This window comes from Camelus bactrianus, chromosome 5 (assembly GCF_048773025.1).
Source record: "Camelus bactrianus isolate YW-2024 breed Bactrian camel chromosome 5, ASM4877302v1, whole genome shotgun sequence".
Taxonomy (NCBI): domain Eukaryota; kingdom Metazoa; phylum Chordata; class Mammalia; order Artiodactyla; family Camelidae; genus Camelus; species Camelus bactrianus.
Window position 1 is genome coordinate 97747236 of NC_133543.1, and position 25990 is coordinate 97773225.

The following is a 25990-nucleotide window of genomic DNA, read 5'->3' on the forward strand; positions in this document are numbered from 1 at the left end:
TGAATTAGATTTGACCATAGGTCCCAGTGCATCCCAAGTGCTAGTAGCTTAAATAAGACAGACGTTGGTTTCCCTTGGTTCATCAAGTCTGCAGGTAGTTGGTGCAGGGCTGGCCTGATGCACCTCCCTCTGTCTTCTCATGCCATGCACGGGGCTGAATACTGTCCCCCTCAAATCTGTATCCACCCAAAACCTCAGAAGGCGAACTTATTTGGAAATACGGCCCTTGCAGATGTAATTAGATACAATGAGGTCATACTGAAGAGTAGAGGAGGTCTTAAATCCATTGAAGAGGAGAAGACACACAGAGACAGAGACACAGAGAGAAGGCCACATGACAAGAGAGGCAGAGATGGAGTGAGTGATGTAGATACAAGCCAAGGAGTGCCGGCTGCCAGTGGCCCCGGAAGTTAGGAGAGAGGATGACCTGTGTCCGTCGGAGCCTCTAGGATGAACTAACTCTGCCAATGCCTTGATTTTGGACTTCAGGCCTCCTGAACTGTGACAGAATACATTTCTGTTGTTTTAAGCCACCTAGTTTGTGATCATTTGTTCCAGTGGCCCCAGCAAACTAATGTATCTGCCATGTGTAGGTTCCTTTCCCAAGGTCACCTTATGGTCCCGTGTTGTTCCTGTGCTTCAAACAATATATCTGCATCCTGGCTGTCAGGGAAAGGGGAAGAAAGCAAAGAAGGCACAGCCCTGCCCTGATAGACGTAATAGACACGTCTGGATGCTGGACGCGTCATTTCTGCTCTCATCCCCTGGGCAAGAGTTGAATCACCTAGTGGTATGTGCCCAGCTAAAAATGGTTGGTTTTATTAGTATGGAAAAAGGTAGAAAGGGAAATTGGAGCACAATATTGCATGCTCCACAGCAAACAACCTGCCTCCATTAGATGTTTCTGGTCCCCGAGTCCTGTCTGATGGAGCTGGCACTGCCATCCTTTCCCCAAGCAGCACCCCAACTTGCTGGATCCCTTCCTCTCCAACTCCAAGTCCCCTCCAATCCAGGGCACTTCAGGTTGGCCCTAGCTCCTCGAACCACTCAACCCACAGCCACCCAGGAGCAAAACGCCCTCGGGGGCAACACCCAGCCCCTTGGAAGCAAGAGCACTGAGACCTTGGGTTCTCATCTGTTCCTCGCCCACCCTCAGCCCAAAGGACTGATCCAGGTATTTCTTCCAAATGAATCCAGCGCTCAGCCTGTGAGAAAATCTGAAGAAAGAAATTTCCTTCATCTCCATACAAACGGCAACTGTCATCCTCTGAGCCCGGACGTGGCTGTTGGGCTTCACGACTCCCTGCCAGCCCGGAAACCTTCAACCAGAGCATCTCCTCCTCTGCCACCGCCACCAGCCAACAGGCCCGGAGCAAAGGCGCTGCTGCAGCCCAGGGCACCTGCTTCCCAGCCCTGGAGCTCAAAGACAGGGGTGGTGGGATGGGGGCATTGAGCCTCCCTTCGCAGCAGGAGGTCCCCCTCCCACAGGCTTCTCTCCCTCCCCAGAGTTTTCTCGTGGGGTCCCGTTCACTCCAGAGTCTGTGGTCACTGCAGTTCCAAAGATCTGTGACTCTGAGGTGGGGCTCTGGCTGGGAGCATCTCCTTGGAGCCGGGGCCCGCTGTACCGTGAAGCTGGTGAAACTGGAAGGCGGCTGTCAGCTGTCAAGACTCAGATCACTGCAGCATTTGATAATATGGTTCCTTCCATTCCTTCCTGGATGTACTCAGTCTCCCCAAGGCTGACCTCTGTCGGGACTGTTCCAGGCCTTCAGCTGGGCCCTATTTGCCTAAACCCAAGGGATGGACCCGGTTCAGATCGCATCTCCTGGACAGCTTCTCAGCCCCTACTCAAAACAGGGGCTGCAAACACTCAGGGGAGGGGCCTAAACATCATTTACCAGAAACTTCTGAGCCTGGACAAGATGCTGCCACATTGAATGTTACTCCACATCTCTGCCTACTTCAGCACCTCCCCTCATCTCGGCAGGCCCTCCTGGGACCCGGTACAGACAAGCACCAGACCACGCCCCTGTCGCAGTGGGCGGGAAGAAGGTCACAGAGCTGGACGCTGGGGTAGCGTCAGTGTCCCTCCCCTACTCCTCCTAGCTAGAGAGCTCCGCCTCCCCGGCAGGCCGGGCGGTTGGGAGGGAGCCGGATTTGCACAGGGAGCCTGTGGGAGTCCAGACTCTTTGTGAGCAAAGTAATCAACTCAAACATGCTCAGCAAAGGAGCCTTTACCGTATATGGCACAGAGGTATTTTAGAGTCAAGGGCAGGGTGCAGCGAGGCCTCAGGAGGGGGGGACCCAGACCGTCTGGGGCTCCCAGACTCCAGTGAGCTCTCCAACAGAGCTTCATCTGTCCCCCTGGCTCTCTGCCAGGCCACCACTGCTCCTGGGCTCACGCCGGAGGCGCAGCTATGGAGAGAACTGGCTTCCTCCCAGCCCCACACAGAGCCCATGGCAGTGCTGAGAGGACAGACAGACAGAAGCGGAAAGACGGAGGGCATTACTGGAGTCCTAATTCTAGCTCTGTCTGTGGGAGGCCGGCTCCACCTGACTCCCTGTGATGTGAGCCAGGAGAGTTCATTTTGATTTAAGATGTTTTGAGACAGGTTTCTGTCGTGGGACATGAAGGAGTCCTCTGCTTCCCTGATGTGACTTTGTAAGGAGCTGAAGCCGGAGGAAGAGGCGCAGGGCCAGGACCAGAGAGCTTGTAATCAGGGAAGGGGAGGTCGGGCTGCTGTGCCCCAGGCAGCTCCAGTCTTTGCCCCGACTTCCTCCCAGGGTCAGGGGCTGGGACGGGTGATGGGCGGAAAACAGTGATGCCCGGGCCGCCAGGGTGGGAACTGTCTCTGTTCCAGAATGCGTGTGATTTCTGGGAACCTCTCTGCACTCTGACGGCCGGGCTGGCACAGGCCAGAGTCCGGATTCCTGGAAGTGACCGCGGTGGAGGGGGCGGTGGGCAGGCGGGGGTGCGCCTGGGGCCGGGCAGGAGCCGAATTTCCGCCGGGGAGGGGCCCAGGACAGGTCGGGATGGCTGCTGTCTTAAGCCCTACGCAAGACCCCCGCTGACCCCACTCTTCCCAGGCCCGAAGTTACTGCAGTGAAGTGATTCGGGTCACAGGGTGGAAACCCCTTCTTGGGGCGCAGCCGCTGCGGAGATGACCGTCAGGGCGGAGGGGCCCGGGCGCGGCCACGGCTCCACCTGGTCCCCGCGCCAGCCGGGTGGGCGGCGTCTGCGCGGCTTCCTCCACGGGACGGGCGGGCGGCGGGGCGGCTGCTCCCGCTGACAGATTCATTCCCGGGGTGGGCGGCGGGCGCCAGGGCGCCAGGGATGCTCGCAGCTCCCAGAGGCTCCCACACTTGGAAAGCCCATCCGGCCCAATCCCCTAGACTGCTGAGCCCCACCCCGTTGTTTCTGATTTGGCAGGTCTGGGTGGGGCCTCAGAAAGTGCATTTCTAACAAGATCCCAGGTGCTGCAGCTGCTCTGGGAACCCCACTTGGAAAGCCGGTGGCCGGTCCTCCCAAAGTCTCTCCTCACTGGCCATGGTTTCACTTTTGGCTTCAATGTGTGTTAGCAGTAAAAGGCTTCATCCAGGAGCAGAAGGGAGTTCTGGATCTTACCTCGATCTCAGGTTTAGTTGAGCACAGAGGACATTCCATATAGGTGGGGTGAAGCGTAAAAAGGGAACTTTAATGTTACAATGTGCACCTTCTATCATCATAAATTATTCTTTTTATTGTTGCCATTAATCAACTCTTTATTAGCCCAGGTGTCACTTTGTCTCACACACACCCTCCCAAGTCCATGTGTAGGTCTCACCATGAAAGGAATAATCACAATATAAAGCTGGTTTGGAGCAAGTGGGGTACGTTCAGGCTGAGACAACAGTGAGGCCAGGTAATGCTTAGTGACAGGGTCGGCTGCAGAACTAAAGACGTTCCTTGTGTGCAAGTCTTGCTGGTCCTCAAGGTGTGTGGACCTGCCAGGAAGCCACCCAAATGTGGGCACTGAAGCATCTGCTCTTTCAGCTCAAACCAACATACCACCCACTGTGTTCACATCACCTGCCTCACGGTGTGTGTTTTTAAATCTGTTTAGAAATCAGTGCCATTCCTCACTAAAAATCAAGTCTGCACTGAGGGACACCACTGCTGGCAGGGGCCCCGCTGATTTCTTGCAGGAGTTGACTTGCTTTGAAATGATCTTGGATTCAGGTTTGACTTGGGAAAGTCCATTTCAAGGCCTGGGTCTATTTGCCAACCTCATCCAGGCCACAGAACTATGGGGGGCTGTGACGTGACTCACATCCCCAGGTCAGGGCAAGGAGGGACGAGGCCAAGGTGGATGCTCTGGTCTTCCATTTCCAGGCCTCCCCTGCTTTCCTGCTCAGCGACAGCTCTCTTGCGGGGGCTGGGGGGAGGCCTGTACATTCCCACCGCTGTTCTCTCCTTCCAAGAAATCAAGCAGCCCTTGGGAGACACCAAGACCCAGTTCTTCTATATCTACCTGGACTCTGAGCCCAAAAGACAGATGGCTCTGAAACCCCCACACATCCTGAGTTTTGGGCAGTGAGTGACCAAAACTCAACTTTCCTAGAAAGAAATATTTTTTGCCTAAGCAGCGTCTTTTGACTGGTGCCTGGTATTTCAGTATGTTCCTCCTCCAACCCTCTGATTAGATCCAAGCCGTGCACTTGCTCAGAGACATGCTCCTGGTCTGAACTCCCCCACAGGAGCTTGGAGACCAGGCAAGCTGAGCTTAGTCTAGAGGGCTGCAAGCTTTGGCTGTGTGCGTCAGCCTTACAGGACTTAATGTAGGTGGCCTAATCCTTTTATTCAACTGGGCAGGGGATGCCCTTTACCAGCCCCTCCTTTTGGGGCTCTTCCTCTGCTTGCAGTCTCAGCTCTTTGCTCTTCAACAAAGACAGTATCCAGGCAGTTACCTGCTATAGCTGCAAAGATGGATTCATTCAAGAGCTGAGTAGCATGCCACAGAGATGCTCGGCTTCTGACCCCTAAGGTGTGCAAGGGTTGGGGCCCACATAGGGCTGGGGGCTGCAGAAGACTCAGGTTTGTCCCTGAATGCACAGCTCAGTCATTCCCTTTGCTGTCCAGTGCAAGGATGGCCACCTCCCCTGAAGTGTTCTGCATATTCTAAGAATTGAATTTGGGGTCAAGTTTTTCCCAGGAGCAACATCTTAATAATCTTAGAATCTGAGTGAGGGGTTCATGCAGATTCATTAAATGATTCTCTCCACTTTTGTATATGATTGAGATTTTTATAATTAAACATTTTAGAAAATCATCTTGGGCCCAGTGGCAGTATGTGTCCCACTCTGGAAAAACTGGAGTGGTCAAACAAGAGCATATAGGGCCAATGGGATGCTTTGGCAAGTCCTGAGAGTTGAGAAGCTTAGGCAGTTGCTCAGCATACTGCTTAGAACTCATGGAACAAACAGTGCAGGGCCAACATGAGTCCTGTCCAGATGAAGCTTCAGACCTAAGCTGTTTTGCCTTTGTGATGAAAGTATTCTTTGTACTCTTATAAGACTATATCAAGTAGGTTAAATATACTGTTTGATTTAGAGATGTTTTCAATTTAATTCTTGTATTAAGCTCAACCCAAGTGTTCTAGGATTTGAAAGAAGTCTTAAAATAAACTATAAGTAAGGAATTATTGCAGTTTAAATATTTATTGACTGTATCTACTTATTCCAGTATCATCCACAGTCACAAAGAAGCAACCTGAGCTGCTGGTAAGAAGCTACCCCTGGATTTTTTTTAATAAGAAAGTAAACTTACATTGTTTAATTGATAATAAACCCATTATTAAAGCCACTTTTCATTGATATAACATATGAAAATTTATGTCTGTAATAGTCAGGCCTCTTTTGGTCGCAAGTGACAGAAACCCAGCTAGAACCAGTTGAAATGAAAAAGATGGTTGATTGGAAGGATGTTGGGGTGGGGATGGGGGTGACTCACAGAATGGATGGAGTGAGGGCTGCTCCGGGGAACTCAGGAATCTAGGGCCAAAGATTTGATGTCCCCAACATGCTCTCTTTGCATCTCCCTAGGTAACAGCTTCATTTTCTCAGGCCTTTCCATGTGATGAAGAACATTGCAGTAGGCCGACCTGGAGTCTCATTTTACAATGGCCTGACTAACTTCAACAGAAAAACCCCAGGAGTCTCTCATTGGATCAGCTTGGATCACATGCCTATCCTGGACCAATCACTGCCCAGAGGGATGCGGCAAAATTGGTCCAGATTGGGGTGTGATGCCTATTTCTGTGGTCAGGGGTGGGGGTGTGCGGTGCATTACCAGAGGGGAAAGGATGCTGGGCAGACAAAGAGAATAGCCACCACAGTGACCAAACTCCTGCCAGTCAGATAAATGAACTTGTAACAGAGAACAAAGCAGGAATGATTCTTATTATAGCTAAGAGCCTAGGGTTCAAAGGCACAAGGTCTTGGGTTCAGTTCTGGTTCTAGGGGTTCGCACACTCCCTAGCTGTGTGAACTTGGAAGAGTTTCTTAACCTGTGTTATTCATCTTGTCAAAGACAAAATCTGGACAGGCAAGGAGGTTAATTTTATTCAGGCCATTGCAATAGGGAGAGCACCCCAGGTTAGACATTAGAGTGTCTCCACAAGGCAGTTTGACCTTGGATTTGTATGGGGTGAGGGTAGACAGTTACAGGTAGAATGATTTACAGTTGGGATAATCTTGCAACCAGGGGAGATCTCAGTCAATTACCTGAACAGGAAATGTTTATCTCTGTGTCTAACTAGTGTCAGGGAGGCACAAACAGTTCTTAGCTCATCAACCATGAGACAAAGTACAGGAAATTTAAAGGTCTGTGTCTAGCCTTGTCAGCAGGTTGAGGCAAATGGAGACAGGTCTATATTTGACCTTGCCACTGGTAAACAAGGGCATCATCCATGAATCTTACAGGAGTCATGAAAGAGTGGTCAGTGAGCCTTATTTAAGTCACAAGAGGATGGGTAGCTCTTTTTGGTAAGCTACTCCCCAGAACATAAAAGGGTGGGGGGTTTCTCAACCATCACTGTTTTCCAGGAGCACAGGGTTCAGGTAAAGTACAACATTGTTAACCTGTAAAACCCTGAAAATATTGTCTATCTCACAGATGTGGTGTGAGGATTAAATAATCTACATAATTCACTTAGCACAATGCTAAGTGGGATCCCATAGGTTTGCCATATTTAGCAAATAAAAATACAGAACAATATAATGTCCTGTATGCACAATAAAACAAGGCAATATTGGGGATATACTTATACTAAAAACTCATCCAAGTGGGTAGGTTACAGCTTGGTGGAAGAGCTCATGTTTAGCATGCACAAGGTCCTGGTTCAATCCCGAATACTTCCATTAAAAAAATAAGTAAATAAATAAACTTAATTACCTCCCCCCAAACCCCCCCCCCCAAAAAAAAACAAAAAGCAAACAAACAAAAAACTCATCTGAAATTAAATTTTAATTGGTTGCCTGTATTTTGTCTGGCAACCCCTGGCACATGTGAGACAACAATAAATGCTAACTTTTATTATTATGAACGGGGAGATTTATTTTTAATACATCTTACCTGGACAAGGTGTCTCTTCCTGCTAAATACAACCTTTCTTTGAAAACAACCTCAGTGATCTCAAAAGAGCACTGGCAGGGCTGGGGTCTGTGGTGATGGCCACAGATCATCTTAGGGCTTCTTCAAAGGCAAGCTCACCTACCTTCTCCATGCCCTTGTCCCTGTCTCTGTCTTTGTTGGTCTCCACCTTCCTGGAAGCATGAAGATGGAAACATGGAGATTTGGGACTCAGTGCCTGGAGGGGAGGGATTTCCTCCATCTCTAGCCATCTTCTCAGCCTCCAGCCCAGAGTTGGGTGACTCGCAGGTGCTCATTCAGTGCTGGTGAACTTCAGTTCAGAGACACCACGTGCAAGGAGAGGGAGGATCTGTACTTCTGTTTTGTTTTTAAAAACCTACATTTCATGTGGGAAAAAGTTTCTCTAAAATCCCTGTAAAGGGGTGGAACCCTGGTGCCTGGAGGTTTAAGGCAGGTGACATTGGGTGACATTCTCGGTTCTAAGGTGGCCCTGGGTCGCTCCTATAAAATGAGAATAACGACGCCTCCCCCTCCTCCCCGCCCCTGACCGCAGCCCCAACACACTTTGCTGTAATCTCTTGCCGGTTTTGTTTTCCCTGTGGTACAATGAGCTCCTAGAGTTTACGGGTTGAGCCTGCTCGGTCTCATCCCAAGAGCCAGGCACAACTACAGGAGCAATACTTGCGGAAATGAACGAATGGGAAGTCGTGGGGTAAAGGACGGAAGACGTGACCACGAAATGGGAGACCCTGCGACACTAGCCCTACTTCACTTCCGCCGCCTGGAAGCTTCGGGGCGGAGCTCCCTAGGCTCCGCCTTTCGACCCAGGATGCTCCGCTCCGGTCGCGTCCTGTGATTGGCTGCGCTTCTCCACGTGATGCCAGGCTGGCGGCGGCGGCGGTTGCCGGGGCGACGGCTGGAGAAGTGGCGACCGGGCCGGGTAGGCGCGTGTGCCCGCGGCTAAGCAGAAGGTAAGCGTGTCCCCGGACGCGGCCGGGCCATCCCTGAGCCCGCGGTCTCCAAACGGGGATGAGCAGTGATGGGTCAGTGACGGCGAGGAGCAAAGGGTTGAGATTCTGCTGAGCCCCCTCCCCAGAGGACTATCCCGACGCGCCAACTCGGCAGCCTCTGCCGGATGCCCCCACTTCTCGCCTGCTGCCCTGAGCTCTTCCTCTGGCGTGCGCCCGGGGCGGCAGCCTGGACATCCCAGGGACAGGCCCAGCTGCTTCCCACAAGTAGTCCCTGATCTTTGCTGCAGTGAGCCAAACTTGGAGGGGGGCCCAAATCGTCCAGCTGTGGCGTCTGAGAGGGTGACCTGGGGCTTTTATATCCATCCCTTATGTTCCGTTATCCACATCAGCTAACCCCTCTCCCCAGGCACCCAGGTTAAGTCCAGACTTGATCCAATCTAAGCAAAGGCGGGACGCTTGCTATACAAATTCGTCTCCCCGAAAGATCCCATAGTCTAACCCTTAATTCAGCCAGCTTGTAGGCCCTAAATCCCTGTTACATAGAAATCCAGAAGCTGCCACTGCAACCCTCAAGAGTGACTGAAGAAGTTTTCTCTGGTTTTTGCATAGAACCGTGGTTCTCAACTGCATAAAAGTCATCCGGAGGGATTGTTCAAAACAATTTTTGGGCATTGTGCTTGCCATTGTGTTCAGTAAGATCAGAGTGGTGCTAGGAATTTTCATTTGCACAAGCATCCCAGGTGATTCTCATTCAGGTGGTCCACGCTTTGAGGTAATACTGTGTAGTGGTTAATATCAATCTGGATTTAAATTTCTACTTTGTTACTTACTAGTTGAGTTATTGGGAGCATCTCAACCTTCCTGAGCCTCAGTTGCCTCATCTGTGAAAGGAGAATATAAATCATATTCATCTTTCAGATTTATTGTGAAAATTAAATGTGAAGCATTTTGCATGTTGCCTAGCATACAATAAGTCCTCAATAAATGAACTTACTATGATATAAAGATTTACAGAAAATTCTGTATTTCCAAGAATGTCAGAGTAATAGAATACCCAATGATGGCTCATGTTCACTGACAGATGATAGTAGCAGAATCTTATTCAAATGATGGTCATGAAGAACTTCTCTGAGGAAGTGATGCTTATGAAGCACAGAGGTTAGCCAGGTGAAGAAAGAGGGGGAAAGCGTTGTAGGCAGAGAGAACAGTATGTGCAAAGGCCCTGAGGTTGGAAGGATCTTGAATTCTCAAAACAACAAAGTTGTCTTGTTCCAGGGCTTTCAAAAATGCCTTTCTCTCTGCTTGGGCTTCATTTATTTGTCAGATGTCATGGGTGTTTACCATGCCTGCCAGGCACTCTGCTAGGTTCTGGAGATACAAAATTTAAATATAGCTCCCTGCCTTTATAAAGAGGGTAAAAAGTATAACTATAGAAGTAAATGTAGATTACAGAGGTACCCCAGAGGGGAGAGAATTGCCATGATGGGGAAGGAAGGAGAGGGGTTCCTGGAAGAATTCCTGAAGGAGGTCAAGCTCTAAGTATGATGAGTCAAGTTTGTCCACAAGTTGAAGAAGAGTACATCAGAGGGCTTAGAATCGTGAAAGAGCATTTTGTAAGGGTAGTGGCTGGGCATTCACTATTCTTGGAGCTTAAGAAGTGGGGAAGTGCTAGAAGGGAGCCAGCCAGGAATGGGAGTGGTGGTTGGTCCAGAGGAAGGCTGGAGAGGTGGATGGCCCCAGACGATAGCAGTCTTTCTCCTCACACCTTGTATCTGGCAGGCCTGGAAGTGCAGGCGGGGTTGGTGTCCTCCCTGCTCCTCACTGCTGCTTCCCAATCACTGCCCCCTTCCTTTGAAGTACACGCTGTGGGCTTTCCCATGGTTTTTTCCCTTGAAGACTACGGTGTCTACCTCTACACCTCCTCTGCTTCATTTTGAGAGGTTTCAACATCCTGGCCGCACAGGTTTCTTCATCCTCCTTTACTCATAGGCACCTTTTTCCTCCATCCTCCTCATCCACCCACTTCTGCGGTCATGAACTTTTTATTACTGCACTACTTTTAAAATCTTGATTTCAAGTATTTATCCCACTTACACCACCACCTTTTATCTTTCAAGCTCACTGTAGTGTGCCTCTGAGGCAGGTCTGTGACCCCGTTACGTTTTCACTGCCTGGTAACCCCCTTATGCACCCTTCCTCCCGCCATCCTTCACGTAGCTTGGCTTCAGTGCTCCATCCCTATTACACTTGTTTTCTCTTTCACCTCTCCTGGAAAAACCTCACCCTGGTTAACCTAACTCAGACAGCTGAAAGTGGCTGGAGAAAACTGCAAAATGGTGCAGACTGGTTCTGTTTGGGATTAGAGTCCATATCTCAAGCAGACTGTCAGTACTGGAAACCCTGCCATGTATGCATAGTTGATTTGGTTCCCACTTTCCGTTCTCATCAAAATACCAACATGCCTCTTACTCTCAGCTGATGACCCTGTTTCTTGTTTCACCTCTCATCACCAAACCTGTCCATTTCTTTGGTCAGTACCCATATCCTCTGCCATCCCTCTGTCCCTGCCCCTGTCTAAGGCCTGGGCTTCACTGGACACTGGCTGCATCAAGGACATTGCTTCTTTAACCGTTTCCTCTCTCTTCTGTATCATCCATTTTTCCTCCTCTAACTGGGTCATTCCTATCAACTTACAAGCACGCTGCTGAAATGTCTTCCTTTTTATTTTTTATTTTTATTTTTTATTGAAGTATAGTTGATTTACAATATTGTGTTGATTTCAGGTGTCTAGTAAAGTGATTCAGTTATATATATAGTCTTTTTTTTTTTCAGATTCTTTTCCATTATAGGTTATTATAAGACATTGAGTATAGTTCCCTATGCCATACAGTAAATCCTCATTGTTTATCTATTTTATATATAGTCGTGTGTATCTGTTAATCCCATACTGCTAATTATCCCTCCATCCCCCCCTTTCCCTTTGGTAACCATAAGTTTGTTTTCAATGTCTGTGAGTCTGTTTCAGTTTTGTAAATAAATACATTTGTATTAGTTTTAGATTCCATATATGTGATATCATATAATGTTTGTGTTTCTGACTCACTTCACTTACTATGATAGTCTCTAGGTCCATCCATGTTGCTGCAAATTTCATTCTTTTTATGGCTCAGTAATATTCCACTACATATATAGTTATATAATATTCCATTATATATAAATATATATATACATATATATATATCACATCTTTACCCATTCACCTGTTGACAGACACTTAGTTTGCTTCCGTGTCTTGGCTATAGTAAATAATGCTGCTGTGAACATTGGGGTGCATGTATCTTCAAATTAGAGCTTTCTCTGAATATACACCCAGGAGTGGGATTGCTGGATCATATGGTAGCTGTTGGTGTGAATGTAAATTGGTGCAGTGACTATGGAAAACAGTATGGAGCTTCCTTAAAAGTCTTAAAAACCTCCCATCTCTTTCCAGCCACCACACCATCTCTCCTCTCCTTTTTGACTCTCCTTTACTTCTCTTTCTCTCTTTTTAACCCTTTTCAGTCAGGTTCATGTCCTTACCACTCTTATCAAGGTCACTGTCACACTCCATGTTCCCAAATCCAGGGATTAGTTCTTCTGCCTTCGTCTTCCTTGACCACACAGACACAGTAGACACGGGAAGCACCTTCACTGGGCTTCCAGGATGTCACAGTGTCCTGGTTGTGTCTCGCTGATAGGTCTCTGATCTTGCTTGGTCTCCCATCTGCTGCTGCCCTCTCCATACCCCTCAGTGCTGAGTGCCCCAGGGCTCAGCCTGGGCCTGCCCTCCTCTCCTGGCTACACTTCCTCCCGAGGAGGTCACATCTGTTTAGGATGCTCATCTTCTGAAATGTGCTCTTCATGCTGATAACTTCCAAATGCTTCTCTCCAGCTCCCACTTATTCCTTTACTCCACCAGCCTCTTCAGCACCCCAACTTGAATGTCTAAGATGCATCGCAGATTTATGGCCAAAAGAGAACTCTTAATTTAACTCTCAGACTGTTCCTCCCTAATTTTCCCCAGTTCAGCAAGTGGCACACTGTTCCCCCAACTGCTCAGGCCCCAAGTGTCCCCCTTCACCTTGTCCCCTCACATTCCATACCCTGTTCCTTGGCAGTTGACCACCTCTGCCTTTTACACCTGGAGTCAGAACAGTTCACAAGATTGCTTTCGCTGGTTCCAACTTCCCTCATCACTGCTGGTGTCCCTGTTTCCGTCCATGGTCCTGCAGCCTCTTCTCGGTACACACACAGGCAGACACAGTACTCAATACACGCCGTAAGTCAGGGTGGGTCGGTCCCCTCCTCAGCGCTCTCTCCTGCCTTCCTAGCCCCTTAGCTACACAGACCTACTGACTTGGCGCTGGCACCTCACTCACTGCCTGCTCTCCTCCTGGAGCTGCACCCGCAGCCCCCATGAGTGCTCAGCACTCACGCGTCCCTCCTCCCCAGATCTGGGAAGTGCTCGCTTTCTCACATCTCTGCTCAAATGTCCCATTCCCAGGGAGGCCTTCTATGAAGACCTGATCTAAAATGACCCAAGAACCCTCTCCTCCACTCTCTGTCTCCTTCTTTGCTTTGTTTCCTCCATATCTGAAATTATTTCCATTTGTTCAGTAAGTATATTTGAACACCTATGGTGTGCCAGGCTCTAGGATGCCAAGTGAACACGTGTCTTCCTCGTGGAATCCATCTCCTGGGTGTGGATAACATGCGTGCAAATGCACACCACCTCCTCTCCCAATACCATAGGCTGAATGATTGTGGTCTTTGCGAGACATTGAAGATTTCTTTTAAGTAAGCAGTATCTGATCTCTTTTGTGAATGTTTAATGTTTTTTACTTGGAAGCAGAGTGAGGGATTGGTGACTCTGTGTTCATTTACATCACATTAATTCTAGTGCAGATCCTTTCTTAAAGTAAATGGATTGACCTTATCATTAAACTCTATTTTGTTCTAAATGCACTGTGGTCTTGACTATTTGAATTACACCTACTACATGTTTGCATATTAGAAAACTGAAAAATAAAAATAATCTTCCACATTCTCACCAGCGATCCTTGACATTTACACCATCCTCCAATCCACATTCATTTTAAGCAATTGTCGTAGAAGAGAGAATTCCTTTTGACTTTAGCCACTGTGTTTCCTAATGCTGTTGTAATATACTACCGTGAACTTAGTGGCTTAAAAACAGCACAGATTTCTTACCTTACAGTTCTGGAGGTCAGAAGTCTGAAATGGGTTGCACTGGACTAAAGTCAGGGTGTTGGCAGGGCTTGTTTCTCTCTGGATGCTCCAAAGGAGAATCCATTTATTGCCTTTTCCAGCTTCTAGAAGCTGCCTGCATCCCTTGGTTGCTGGCTCTTCCTCTCTCTTTAAGGTCAGCGACGCCTGGTCGAGTCTTTCTTCCACTGCATCACACTGACGTTGACCTTCTTGCTTCCCCCTTTCCCTGATAAGGATTACACTGGGCCCACCAGATAATCCAGGCTACTGTTCCTGTTTTAAAGTCAGCTGATTAGCAACCTTAATTCCACCTGCAGCCTTAATCGCCCCTTGCCATCAACCTAACACATTGACAGGTTCTGGGGATTCAGCCATGGACAGCTTTGGGGGCCATTATTCTGCCCGCCACAGGATCTTTTTGTGATTATACAGATGGTTGAAATGAAAGCCTTTGTCTTATGTTTTTGCCTTGTAGAGATTTTTGCTGTGAGAATTAATAGTAACAGTTCAGTATGGAGGATATTCTGGCTCACGAATCGGAATTACTTGGACTCGTGAAAGAGGTATGTTTTACAAAATACAGGTCACAGAAAAAGGGATCTTGAAAACTTGTAAAGCTTGTATTTTACAACACAACAAATTCTACAGTGCCTTGTAATGTTTCTGTCGTTACAATACATCTATCTTTTTCCATTTTATAGTTTTCCATGTATTTATATTTTGTTTTCATAGCTCAACCGAAATCTTAAGCTGCTTTGCAGGACTCCTTCAAAGAAAGTTATAAAAGCAACATATGTTTGTGATAAAAGATTTGAAAAGTGTAGAAATAGAAATAGTGAATTTCCCTGCTCTACCCCTGCAGTGACCACTGTTAATGGTTTAGTGTGTTATCTTTTCAGACTTTTTTCTACAAATATTCAAGATATATCCACATGACTGTAGTTTGTTTTACCAAAAGCGATGATACCACACACATTGTTCTATCTGTCAACAGTAATGTAGTATGAATGTCTTCCTGAGACCTGCCTCGAGGAGTGGCCGCATCACCTGTTTAACTTGTTACCTATTCACGGGCATTTTGGTGTCCTGCACTGAAGGCTTTTCAAGGGTGGGACCCAAGCCTTGTGCTCTGCTGCTGGTATCCTCTACTGCTTTAGCAGGGGGCCAGCACACAGCTGCTGCTAAAGAAATGGTTGCTGCTGTTTTACTGTGTGATTGGACTGTCCATTAGACACTGAGTCCTGGCACTGGAACCAGGATGAGGCACCCGCCTGGGAATGCACCTTTGGAATTTGGCGTGACCAGGAATAAATTTTCCAAGCTGTCACAGCAGGGGGTTGTGGAGAGAGCCTGGGGAGATAGGCATAATTAGAGGAGGTGGAAACAGAAAGGTGTGACTGACACAACCTGAGAAGGGGGCGGAGAAGTGCGGAGCACTGGATGTCAACAACGCAAGGTGGGGCATTTCACAACTGCTGGTGGTCCTTAGTGCAGGCTTGAAGATCGCTGATGACCTTGCCCATCTTTAAGCACTTACCTGTTGTTCTCAGGGACAGGCATTATTTCTAATCCCTCTGTTTCAAGTAACAAATTCCCAGAGACCTACTAGACCTAAGCCAGCAGGCCTTCTGCCGATCACTTTTGCCTTTTTCAAACTGCTGCACGTACCTTCTTATTTTCCACGAATATAATGAATCATACAACCCACATGTTCCTTTTGAAAACAAATATATTTTCTGTAAATAAATGTTTTTTATGATACTGTCTTTCTAGGCTTTTAGTGTATATATTGATAAGTAAATTCTAAGCTGGACCCCAAGTTACTTCTCCCAAAGATGAGAGTTCATTAACCCCATTATAAGTTTGTGATAACATTTTGAGCTGGTACAGTTACACCAAAGATAGTTACTTTGTTGATGTTAAAACAGAGAAATATATGTATACTTATGCTCTTTTTTAAATAGTATTTGGATTTTGCTGAATTTGAAGATACCTTGAAAACATTTTCAAAAGAATGCAAAATAAAAGGAAAACCATTATCTAAGTCAGCATGTGGCTCCTTAAGGGACTCCAAATCATTGATAATCCAGGTAATATTTTACTTTTTTTGATTTCTGTAGATAATCAAGATGTTCCCAACTTGTAAAAAAATGCTGCCGTAAGAGAATGGTGGAATCGTTTCAGGGGACCTGGGCAGAGTGATGGTTAGACTGTGCAGATGTTTATGGATAAATTAGTAATGTCAGCTTCAAATCTCTGTACCCTGCCTAGGAAATGGGTGGAACATAAGATCTTTCACATACATTTCTTGGGAAGAAGAAAAAGAGGAAACCACGCAATGCTTAGAAACTGAGAAAAATGTGGTTCCCAACCTGGGAAGTTTTAGGTTAGTCATTCTAGGTCCTGGGGACACAGTGGTGAACAAAACCAAACCAACCTCTGCCCGCATGGTGCTTGCATTCTAATTTGGGGTGGTTGGAGGGGCCAGGGAGCAAGAGTTGTATGCAAGGCAGCATCCTGTCAAAGGAAGGCCTGAGCAGCCGTGAGCCCCTTGCAGTGAGCTGCAGAGGGCAGATATTATATGGTCCTCAAATCTCAGGGTTAGAAAGGACCTTAAAAGTCCTTATTCCAACCATTGGTTCACCTTGAACATGTCCAGTGACAGGAGAACATCCCATTTCCCGAAACACCATACTTCAGCTTTGCATTTTATTACTTTAATAAATTTATTTGTTTCAATGTACATACTTCCAGGAAAAATATGAGACTTGATTTGAGAGTTCCACTGAGTGGCTGTAGGTCAGGCCATAGCCACCGCCTGTCTGCTCCTGACCCCTGACTCCCCAGGGGCCTGGCACAGGGTACCGCTGAGCAGGGGCACCGTCGAAGTGGCCTGCGGAGCTCGAGTGGGGCTGTGCGCTCTGCCCAGCGTCCCTCCGGCCCTCAGGCACTCAGATGCTGAGCTGCCGCCACTTCAGACACAGACTCCCCTGTCGAAGGGCAGCCTGATGGTTCCTCCCAACCCCAAAGCAAACATTCCAGAACATGAAACAAGAATATAATCTTTATTAGGCATGGAAACAGAGGCTGTTCTTAACTGGAGAGACCCTGAAACTTTATGATTGTCATAAGCAGGTCTTTCCTGCTCATTCGGTAAACAGCTATGCTCCATCATTATAGATTTCCCAAACAAAAATACCTGGAGCAGTGGTTTAGCAACATTTGCTAAGTGTCAGTGACACTCAGCAAAGGGAGAGTTTCACTAAGCACAGTTCTGTAAGAATGTGTGAGTGTGTGTGTGTGTGTTTGTGTGTATGTGTCTGTGTGTTTACAGGTGATTATTATTGGTGTGTAAATTTTTTGATCTTGGTCATTCTGGCTGTGATCATGGCTTACATTCGAGAAGTTAATATTTTGTGACCCTATGAGTTGTAACACCGGATTGCTTTATGTGTAGATACTATTTTAAACACAGGGACCGTTTCCAGGTACAGAATACAATTCACAGATTGGGCTTATGATGACACAGCAAAGATTTGTGACCCTAGGTCTACAGATGTAGAGTTTAGAATAAACAAATAAACTGTGGATGGGCCATTTGACGTGTAGACTTTGTCAAGCCATGTTAAGAAAATACCTTGACTCCAAGCTGTAAAGTACCCATGAGAGTCTGCGCTCCCCATTCACGTGGTCACTGCACCTCTCAGGTTTGCTCGGAGCTCAGAGGTGAGCCTGAGCGGGGCCAGGCCCCAGCCGCACAGCCCTTGGGAGAGTCCCCTTCACCTTAGCATCAGCCAGTAGCAAGGAAAGAGGATCCTTTGACTAGGCTCCCCAAATTCTCCTGGAGGTCCGTGATGGCTTGTGCTTTGTTTCGGCCCCGTCCTGCCCACAGTTGTTGACCTGCTGTCCTTCCCTGTTTCCACGGCTGAGGAACAGAAAGAGGCCGATTTTGAGGCGGGCTTATTTATTACCACTGTAGGGCTTATTCTGAAAAATTCTGAGTCTCTTTGAAATGTATGCCAGTACCTTCTAGAGTAAGACAGTATTCAGAGACAGTTGTTCCCTGTCATATGACACAGAGAACATTTTTTATAATATCCACATTTGAAAGTTCTTTACCAGAAAATGTCTTTGACTTAAGGATAACCAAACACTGTAACATTGTTCTCTATACACTCTCATTTTATAATGTTAAAAAGCTTGATTAAAAGCAAATAGAATATGTAACTTTAAAAAAAGAAACAATTTTACAGAAAAAGTGTAAAAACTTAAAAAAAAAACCATAAAAGAACAATGACCAAATAATGGTGGTAAATAATTGTGATGCTGGTTGGAGAAATTGGTGATTCTACAGAAAATCCAGTCTGAGAAAAGCTTTTGCAATTGAGCAAAAAATGTAGGTCTGAGTATATTGAGCATTTGATACAAAAAGGAGAACCACGTGAGTCACATTGTTTTGAACTATCAGGAAGTTCTTTCAATTCTGCCTTAAACTCTGATCTGCAGATTTATGCGGCAGGTATTTGTGATGGGTCAGTTATCATTCTTCTTGTGAGACAAGCGGCATGATGATTGCCACCTCTTTTCTCCAAAATTCTCTATTTCCACTGCTGCATGGTGGCTCGGGAAGCTGCCTCTGCCCCGCGGAGCCAGACTCGCGCGCTCCGAGGTCGGGCTGGTGCCAGGCCTGTGCTCCCTCCTCCATCTCCAGCCTGTGCCTCTTTGTTTCTGGACCTGGAGGGCCCGGGCAGTCACTGTGTGGGTTTGTTGGGTCTGTGGTTGCTTCCCACGGCGCCCTCTGCACCAGACGTGCTTCTGGCCACAGTGGGCAGGTGGCAGCGCCCACCTCCCTGGCCTGGGACAGACTGCGCTCCATGTGGTTGAGCTCCTGGCCACGCGGGGACTGGGCAGCCGGGCCGTCAGTGGGTCCATAGGTGTGTGGTTTGTTCTGAGATCTGGCTGGGCTCTGGGTCTGGCCTTTTTTCATCCGTTGTGGGTCGAGAGTCAGCAAGTCCAAAGGGTGACTTCAGTGTATTCGTGTGCTCAAATCTTTGGCCTATGCCTGGTTCCTTCCATTTCAGAGACCTTGTGTTGCATCTGTTCTTTAGAATGCTCAGCTCTGATGTTGCAAAGGGCTGGAAAACCAGGATCAGTTTGCAGGATTCTCAGCCTAAGCAGTTTGAAGCCTGCTGGGGCTCTGTTTTCCTCTCTCTTCCCTCTGAAAAGGAGACCCAGTTCTCCTCACCCTGACACGATGGAGTATATGGGGTTTCCAAGGTGCTGGGAGGGTGTGAGAATTTGGGGTGTTGGGAGAAGGGGCATCCCTTATGACTGGGGTTCAGTGTGATGTCTTCTCCCCAGAGGGACCTCCTTGCTGCATTTGACAGTGGAGACCAGAAGATGTTCTTCGATTTGTGGGAGGAGCACGTGCCCAGTTCCATCCGAGATGGTGACTCCCTCGCCCAGAAGTTGGAATTCTATCTTCACATCCATTTTGCCATTTATCTTCTGAAACACTCCGCAGGGAGACCTGTAGGTTCACCATGTGGTGTGGGTTGGTCCAAATGGTGTGTTAGATGAGAATGTTAGCTGTTGTGTTTTGCAAGTGGGCATTAATTTAGTTTTGTGGCCAATTTACCATATTACTTCTAAGGAGTAGGCATCTTATGTTTTGATGAGTGATTTTCTATCTCATTCCCAGCAGTTTATTTTCTAATTTATACAGAAAGTTAATCATTTCTGTAATGAAAGCTGCATTTTCCTGAGTACCTCAGATTTTTGAAAGCTCAGCAAAATAAAGTTTATTTGGCAACTTAAAATATATACATGCATATCTAAAAGAACAAATATTTAGACCACATTTTCAACCATATATTAAAAGATAAATATAAGCTTCAACAGGGGGAAAATAGTATGCTTGTTTGTGAAAGCTCATTTGGGTGATGGGTTGAATTTAGCTTCTGTGAACCATGTGCATTGTTGTGTGGCTTCTCCACGCACTGACTACTGCCCCCAGGGCCAGGGCCTGTGTTAACTTATTAAAATGTCAGGGGGCCATAGGAGGGGTCAGCGTGGAGGGAGCAGCTTTACAGTACATTGTGGGGGCCATTCTTGGAAGGCTGTTTGTTTGGATGGTACTCGTGGGTGCCAGCAAAGGAGATTTTCATTTTCTTTGTATTTATTTTTATTTTTTTGCTAATTTTTCCATTTTGCTGTAAGATTGAAAAAAAAATCAATAAATGTTTAAAGTCCAGTGGCTAGGGAGGTGCTTCAAGATGCAGGTGAAGTGAGATGCAGTGTGATGGCGTGAGTGTGAGGTGGTGAGGGACGTGACTGGTGGGGCCAGGGAGGACCCACTCACTGAGGCCCGAGAGGAAATGGAAACCCTGCTGGGGACCTGGGATTCCATGTGGAAGCAGGGAAGCAGGCAAGATCAGTTCTTAGTTAGCTGAGTAAAGGAAAGCAATAATGATATGGAAACTTCTGTTTCAAAATGCTTTTCACCTCTAAAAACTTCTTGTAAGGGAATCATGCATGGGAAGGCAGACAAGTGTTTATAATATCTGAAGTATGAAAACAGTGTACATAGCTAATAATGGGGGCATTGGTTAAATAAATGACGATGGACCCACAAGATGAGGTTTTGTTCTGCCATTAAAAATGATGAGTGGGAAGAATTTTAAGGATATGAGAAAATGGTAATGATAGAGCATAAAGGCAGCATTTGAACTCACGATATATCTAGCTCTCTGATACTCCTGACAGTTTCATGAAGGGATGAAGGCAGGGGTGATATTAGGATGACTGGAGACACTGCGCAGGCTGGGCCGGAGTGGGAGGATGCCAGCAATGTTCTGGAACTGAAGGAGCCGCAGAGAGAGGAGGGGGTGAAGGGGTGAAATGGCATCAAACAGGAGATCTCAGACAAGCACCCTCCCTTCCTTGTAGGACAAAGAGGAACTGGATGAAAGGATTTCCTATTTCAAAACCTATCTGGAGACCAAAGGGGCAGCACTGAGCGAGACCACAGAATTTCTCCCTTTCTATGCACTTCCTTTTGTTCCCAACCCTATGGTGCACCCCTCATTTAAAGAACTCTTCCAGGTAAGTGACAGCCTCTGAATCTTGTATCAGAACCTGGACAGCTTTGCAGTTTCACTTTGTACATGCTGGTGGTTTCTGAATGATGCTCTAAAAAACTCTAAAATTTGCTTATGTTATATTTTAAAAGAGTGTATAGATAATTTGCTGTAACAGACTTTTCTTGTACCATAAAATGATTTTTTGGGTGTGCCAAGACTTGTTAACACAGACTGACATAAATACTTTAAAATATGCTAACCTCTTAAATTATTCTGTGTATACTTTTGTAGTATTGAAATGATAGTTTATTCAATTACAATGTACTTTATTCAATTATAATTACAAGGAGCCTGAAAAGAAAAACTAGGTTATTTTACACAGTTGCTGGTCATGTATATTTTGACATTTTTTTTTTAATCTATAAAAAAAAATTTTTTGAGGGGGAGGTAATTAGGTTTGTTTATTTATTTATTTTTAGCTAAGGTACCAGGGATTGAACCCAGGACCTCGTGTGTGCTAAGCATGTGCTCTACCACTGAGCTCTGCCCTCCCCCTGGCCATGTATATTTAGACTTGTGTTAAAATTCTCACTTACTTGGTGTGTATCTGCCTCCCTGATTGTGCACTATATTATTTCCATCTGGCAACTTCTCTCTAGCTCTTTTAATTGTTATACTTCATTTTAGTTGACATTTTACCATAACATTTATTTACAATATTTATCTATTAGAGTAATTTTTGTTGACTTGTTAAAATTAATATGTCCCACCCAGAGGCTTATTGAAATGTATTTAGAGACAGACATTTTGATGTAATTAGATACTTTGTCTAAAGATCTCAGTTTCCAGGAATTTGTGTGGCGCTTACTCCCCTGCCATTGAACAACTGGTGCAGTTCTTCCTCCAAACCCAGCCCTTCTGAGTTTCTGCTGTGATTCAGCAAAACAGATTTCATCCCTCCTGAATAGTAACTGTTAAACGGAAGGTCAGGGAGCTGACGGATTCCATCAGAGCCGGCTTGGTATAGAGTAGCAAGCTGAAGACTGTGCTAATTTTTCTGTCAGTCCAAATTTGGTTTTACCGCCTTCTTCTAGAAGGCTGAAAATATCAAATAATTAGGAAGAAGATGAAACTTGAAATGGGGTGTTAGATTTTCTCACAGCCAGGGCATCTGTGTAGGAGAATTACAACGGGGCGGTGTGGCTGCAGCGTGGGTCAAGGTCAGGCGGAGCTGGCAGAGTCGGGGAGGGTCCCGCTCAGCCCGCAGGCCCATGGGCACTCCGGTCTGGGCTCCAAGGCAGAGTTCAGGTTCTTCAGAGACCATGAGTTTAGAGGTCATCAGTACTCATGGAAGGTCATTTATTTCATTTTTTTCCTTTTGCTGCTCTCTAAATATATGTTTTTAATGGTCATCACAGATACTTTAGTGTGTATACATAATAAAATCTTAAGTTAGTATCTTTACTCTCTTCCTGACCATTGTAAAGACCTTAGAATGCATTAACCTCATTCATCCCCTTCCCAATTTATGTGCTATTATTGTCAAATATTTTGATTATATATTTCAACCCCATGAATTAGAAAGTTTTGTTATTTTATGCACTCAGTATATATATAGGTTCACCCTTAGATTTGCCAGTATTTCTGCTTCCTATTCCATCTTGCCAGCGTTGAGGGCCTTCCATCTGGGATCATTTTCTCCTCTACCTCAGGTACGTTCCTTTAAAATCTCCTTTAGCTGAGGATCTCTTCCTTTAGTTCTTGTCTGTGTGAAAACATCGGTTGCTTTCTCAGAAACAGTTTGGAGCACTAGAGTTACGATTATTTTCTTTTGGGACGTAAGGTGTTGTTATCTCGTCTCCTACCTCCCATCGTTGCTGCTTTGAAGTTGGCCATCAGACTACTTGCTGTTCCTTTGTAGCTGATCTACCTTTTTTCCTCTGGCCTTTAAGATTGTATAATCTCACGATCGTGTGTCTAGGGGCATGCAAATGTTTTAGGTTGTTTTGTTTTTAAGTCTTGGTTTATGTTGGCCAACCTAGTGGTACTGAGCAGAGGTTGTTTTCTGTCTGGTCGAGCAGAGAGAGCCTTTGGCTGGAGCGCACTATGTTAGTTTCCTGCAGCTGCCGCAACAAAGGATCACAGACTGGGTGGTTTAAAACAACGAAGGTTTATCGTCTCACAGTGTGGGAGGCTGGAGGTCAGACATCAGGGTGTCTGTAGGGCCCTGCTCCCTACGAAGCCTCTAGGGGAGGAGCCTTCCTTGCCTCTTCCAGCCTCAGGTGTCCCTTGGCTTGTGGCTGCTTAATTCCAGATCTCTGCCCTGTCTTTACATGACCATCTTCTCTTTGTGTCTGTGTCTAAATATCCTTCTTATAAGGACACAAGTCATATTGGATTAAGAGCTTACTTTAATCCAGCCTCATCTTAACTGATCACAACCACAACACCCCCGTTCCCAGTGACCTCAGATTCCAAGGTGATTAGGACTTCAACATATCTTTTTAGGGAACACAGTTCAACCAGTAACAGACACATTATAAATAAACTTATCATGTTGTGTCAGGGAATTACAAAATCTTTTAAAAATGGGAGACTTCTCTGCTTATCTGGCAGTATTTTTCCCAAAAAGTCAAATAATGCACTGGATAGGCTGATTGGGTGGAGGTGTGGATGAGGATTGGAGCCGTAGAGAAGTGGGGGCGGATGGGGAGGTATGAGGGGAGATGGGGCAGGATCTGAGAGGTCAGTGGACATGAACTTTTAGTGCTATAGCTTCCTTTTTAGGGGAACTTCTTGGTTTGGGTGGTAGATATTTTTGTTTGAAGACTATAAGGAGCATTGTCCTGAGAGAAACCATTGCTTGTGACACTTACTCTTTTACTGTTTAAATCATTGTTTTTTTCTTATCAATGAGCATGATTTGAGGTAAATAAACTATTTTTAAGGGACAGACCAAACTAAAAGTATATCATAATTCTTGACCAGATGGCATATTTGAGGTAGATAACAACTTCTTTCTGTTTTCTTTATCCAGATGAGGTTTATGGAAATAAGTCCCTTTCTTTTGGAGATTTTTAGGAACTCAGTGATAATTGTATGCCTGCCAGTGCCACGTATGACTGAACTGTACTCAATTATTCTGGTATTCAACCTAATAAGGTTACTTGTCATGCTTGTGTTTAAAACACATGAAATGTTCAAATCACGGGCAGGGTTATTTTTTCCCTGTTTATGAAAGTACTCAATTCTCTCCTCCTCCTGTGGGCTCTTGAATCTTCTATAAATGAATCGGTCAAATGTCCTAAAACCTGTTTTTTGGTTTTTTTTTATAGCATCACACCATTGGCAAGACATCTTTCTTCTGATTTCAGTAACTGTGGCAGAGTTCTTTTACCCTAAAGGCCACAACTTGACGATGTTGTTGGCATTTAATGTTCTAATTGTCTTTTTTTTCCCCCCTCAGGATTCTTGGATTCCAGAATTAAAGCTGAAGTTGGAAAAGTTTCTGGCTTTAATTTTTAAAGCCAGTAGCACGCCAAAGCTTTTAACATTATATGTATCCTTTTGAAGCAAGTAGGGACCACATATGGTGTCGCACGCTGGCTTAGATGGACTCAAATCGGGCTAAGTGATGGCAATGTTGTTTTCGTGCTTAGAGGTGGATGAAGCTTTAATGGGAGCATGTGTCAAGGCCTGTAAGTGGTTGGCTTCTATGGCATTGGGTCTCTGAGACTTGGCTAGGGTCTTATTTTCACATCACTGGCCTTAAAGCTGTCTTAGTAGGGGAAAAAAATGTCTGTCTTGGAAAAGAACTCTTTGGAAGAATTGTCCCTCCACAGATGTCAGTCACTTTTAAGGCCTTGAGGCCATGGCATATGGATCAAGTCATATATATAACTTGTCATTCAAATTGGGACTTTTAAAAAACAACTATTGAGATACAGTTTATACACCATAAGATTTACTCATTGTAAGTGTATTATTCAATGATTTTTAGCAAATGCATAGAGTTGTGCAGCCATCATCACAATCCAGTTTAAATAGGGGCACTTTTGAGAGTAAAAAGGGGACACTAATCAGGCCACAGGTGTAAATGGAGCCTGTCCAAGGAAGAATGGAATGGATCACCCTGCCTGGGGGAGGCTGATTTCCCAAAGCTTGTTAGTCTTTAAGGATGCTGGTCTCCTTTCATTCTGAACAAGAACGTATCAAAAGTTATTTCGTAACAAGAATATAGCATTTTGAATTGTAAAGTTGATGTTTGTTTTGTTTCATTTAATAAAAAATTTATGCACTTTGCTGCATAACACTTTCTGCTTCCTTTCTAACTCTGAAGCACAGGACTTTTCCTCATTGAGCCTTTTTGTCCCTGGGATTTTGTGATACTCCTGTGTCAGGTTCCTAAGCCTCAGGGGTTCCCTGTTGCCTATATGCAGCTCCTTAGCCTCGCCTTGAGACTGTCCCCAGTCTGACGGAATACAGCTAGCTCTCCTCTCTGTTTTTATATCCTTAAGATTTTGTTCAAATACTTCCCTCTGGCCATGTACCATTATGTTTGCATATCCAATTCTTTTCCTTCTTAGAGTTCCATATAAAATGACAGATTTCAGTGAAACTAGGACTTTTCCAACCTGGCTTATGATTATTTTAATGTTCTTATAAAAAACATTTCTCCTTAAAGGTAATGGGTACCAGTACATAAGAATTCTAAAAAAAATTACTTACATTGTAGATCATATTAGTTATGTTAATAATAACACCCACCTCATAGGAAAGATATGAGGATTGAGTTAATACATAAAAAATTTACTTGCTTAAAATAGTCTGACACAGAGTGCTTGATAACCGTTAGCTGTTAGTATTATAGTTTGCAAATGCTTGTCATCTTTTATCCTGTTCAACATGCTTTGAAACAGATACACTGAAATATAGCCTGTAACTATAAACATTATTCCTTTCTTTTGTTATGTGGAAATATTTGGAGTTCAGTTCAACACATATATTAGGTTGAATATTGTGCTAGGAATTAGGGATAC

General features: G+C 45.6%; 1 protein-coding gene across 5 annotated transcripts in view; it reads left to right on the plus strand.

The window, feature by feature from the left end:
• The first annotated feature begins 8443 nt into the window (after positions 1-8443).
• The window catches only part of ARMC9 (armadillo repeat containing 9), a 142056-nt gene continuing 124509 nt past the window's right edge, over positions 8444-25990 (plus strand). For 2 of the 5 annotated variants that reach the window (XM_045517458.2, XM_074364476.1), the window contains exons 1-6: positions 8444-8601; positions 14345-14432; positions 15834-15959; positions 19231-19401; positions 20818-20973; positions 24418-24510. In XM_045517458.2, coding sequence (XP_045373414.2) covers positions 14382-14432; positions 15834-15959; positions 19231-19401; positions 20818-20973; positions 24418-24510 — 597 coding nt within the window. In that variant the 5' untranslated portion in view covers positions 8444-8601; positions 14345-14381. The remainder of the gene's footprint in view (positions 8602-14344; positions 14433-15833; positions 15960-19230; positions 19402-20817; positions 20974-24417; positions 24511-25990) is intronic. The other 3 variants (XM_045517456.2, XM_074364475.1, XM_045517457.2) reach the window with 2 other exon arrangements.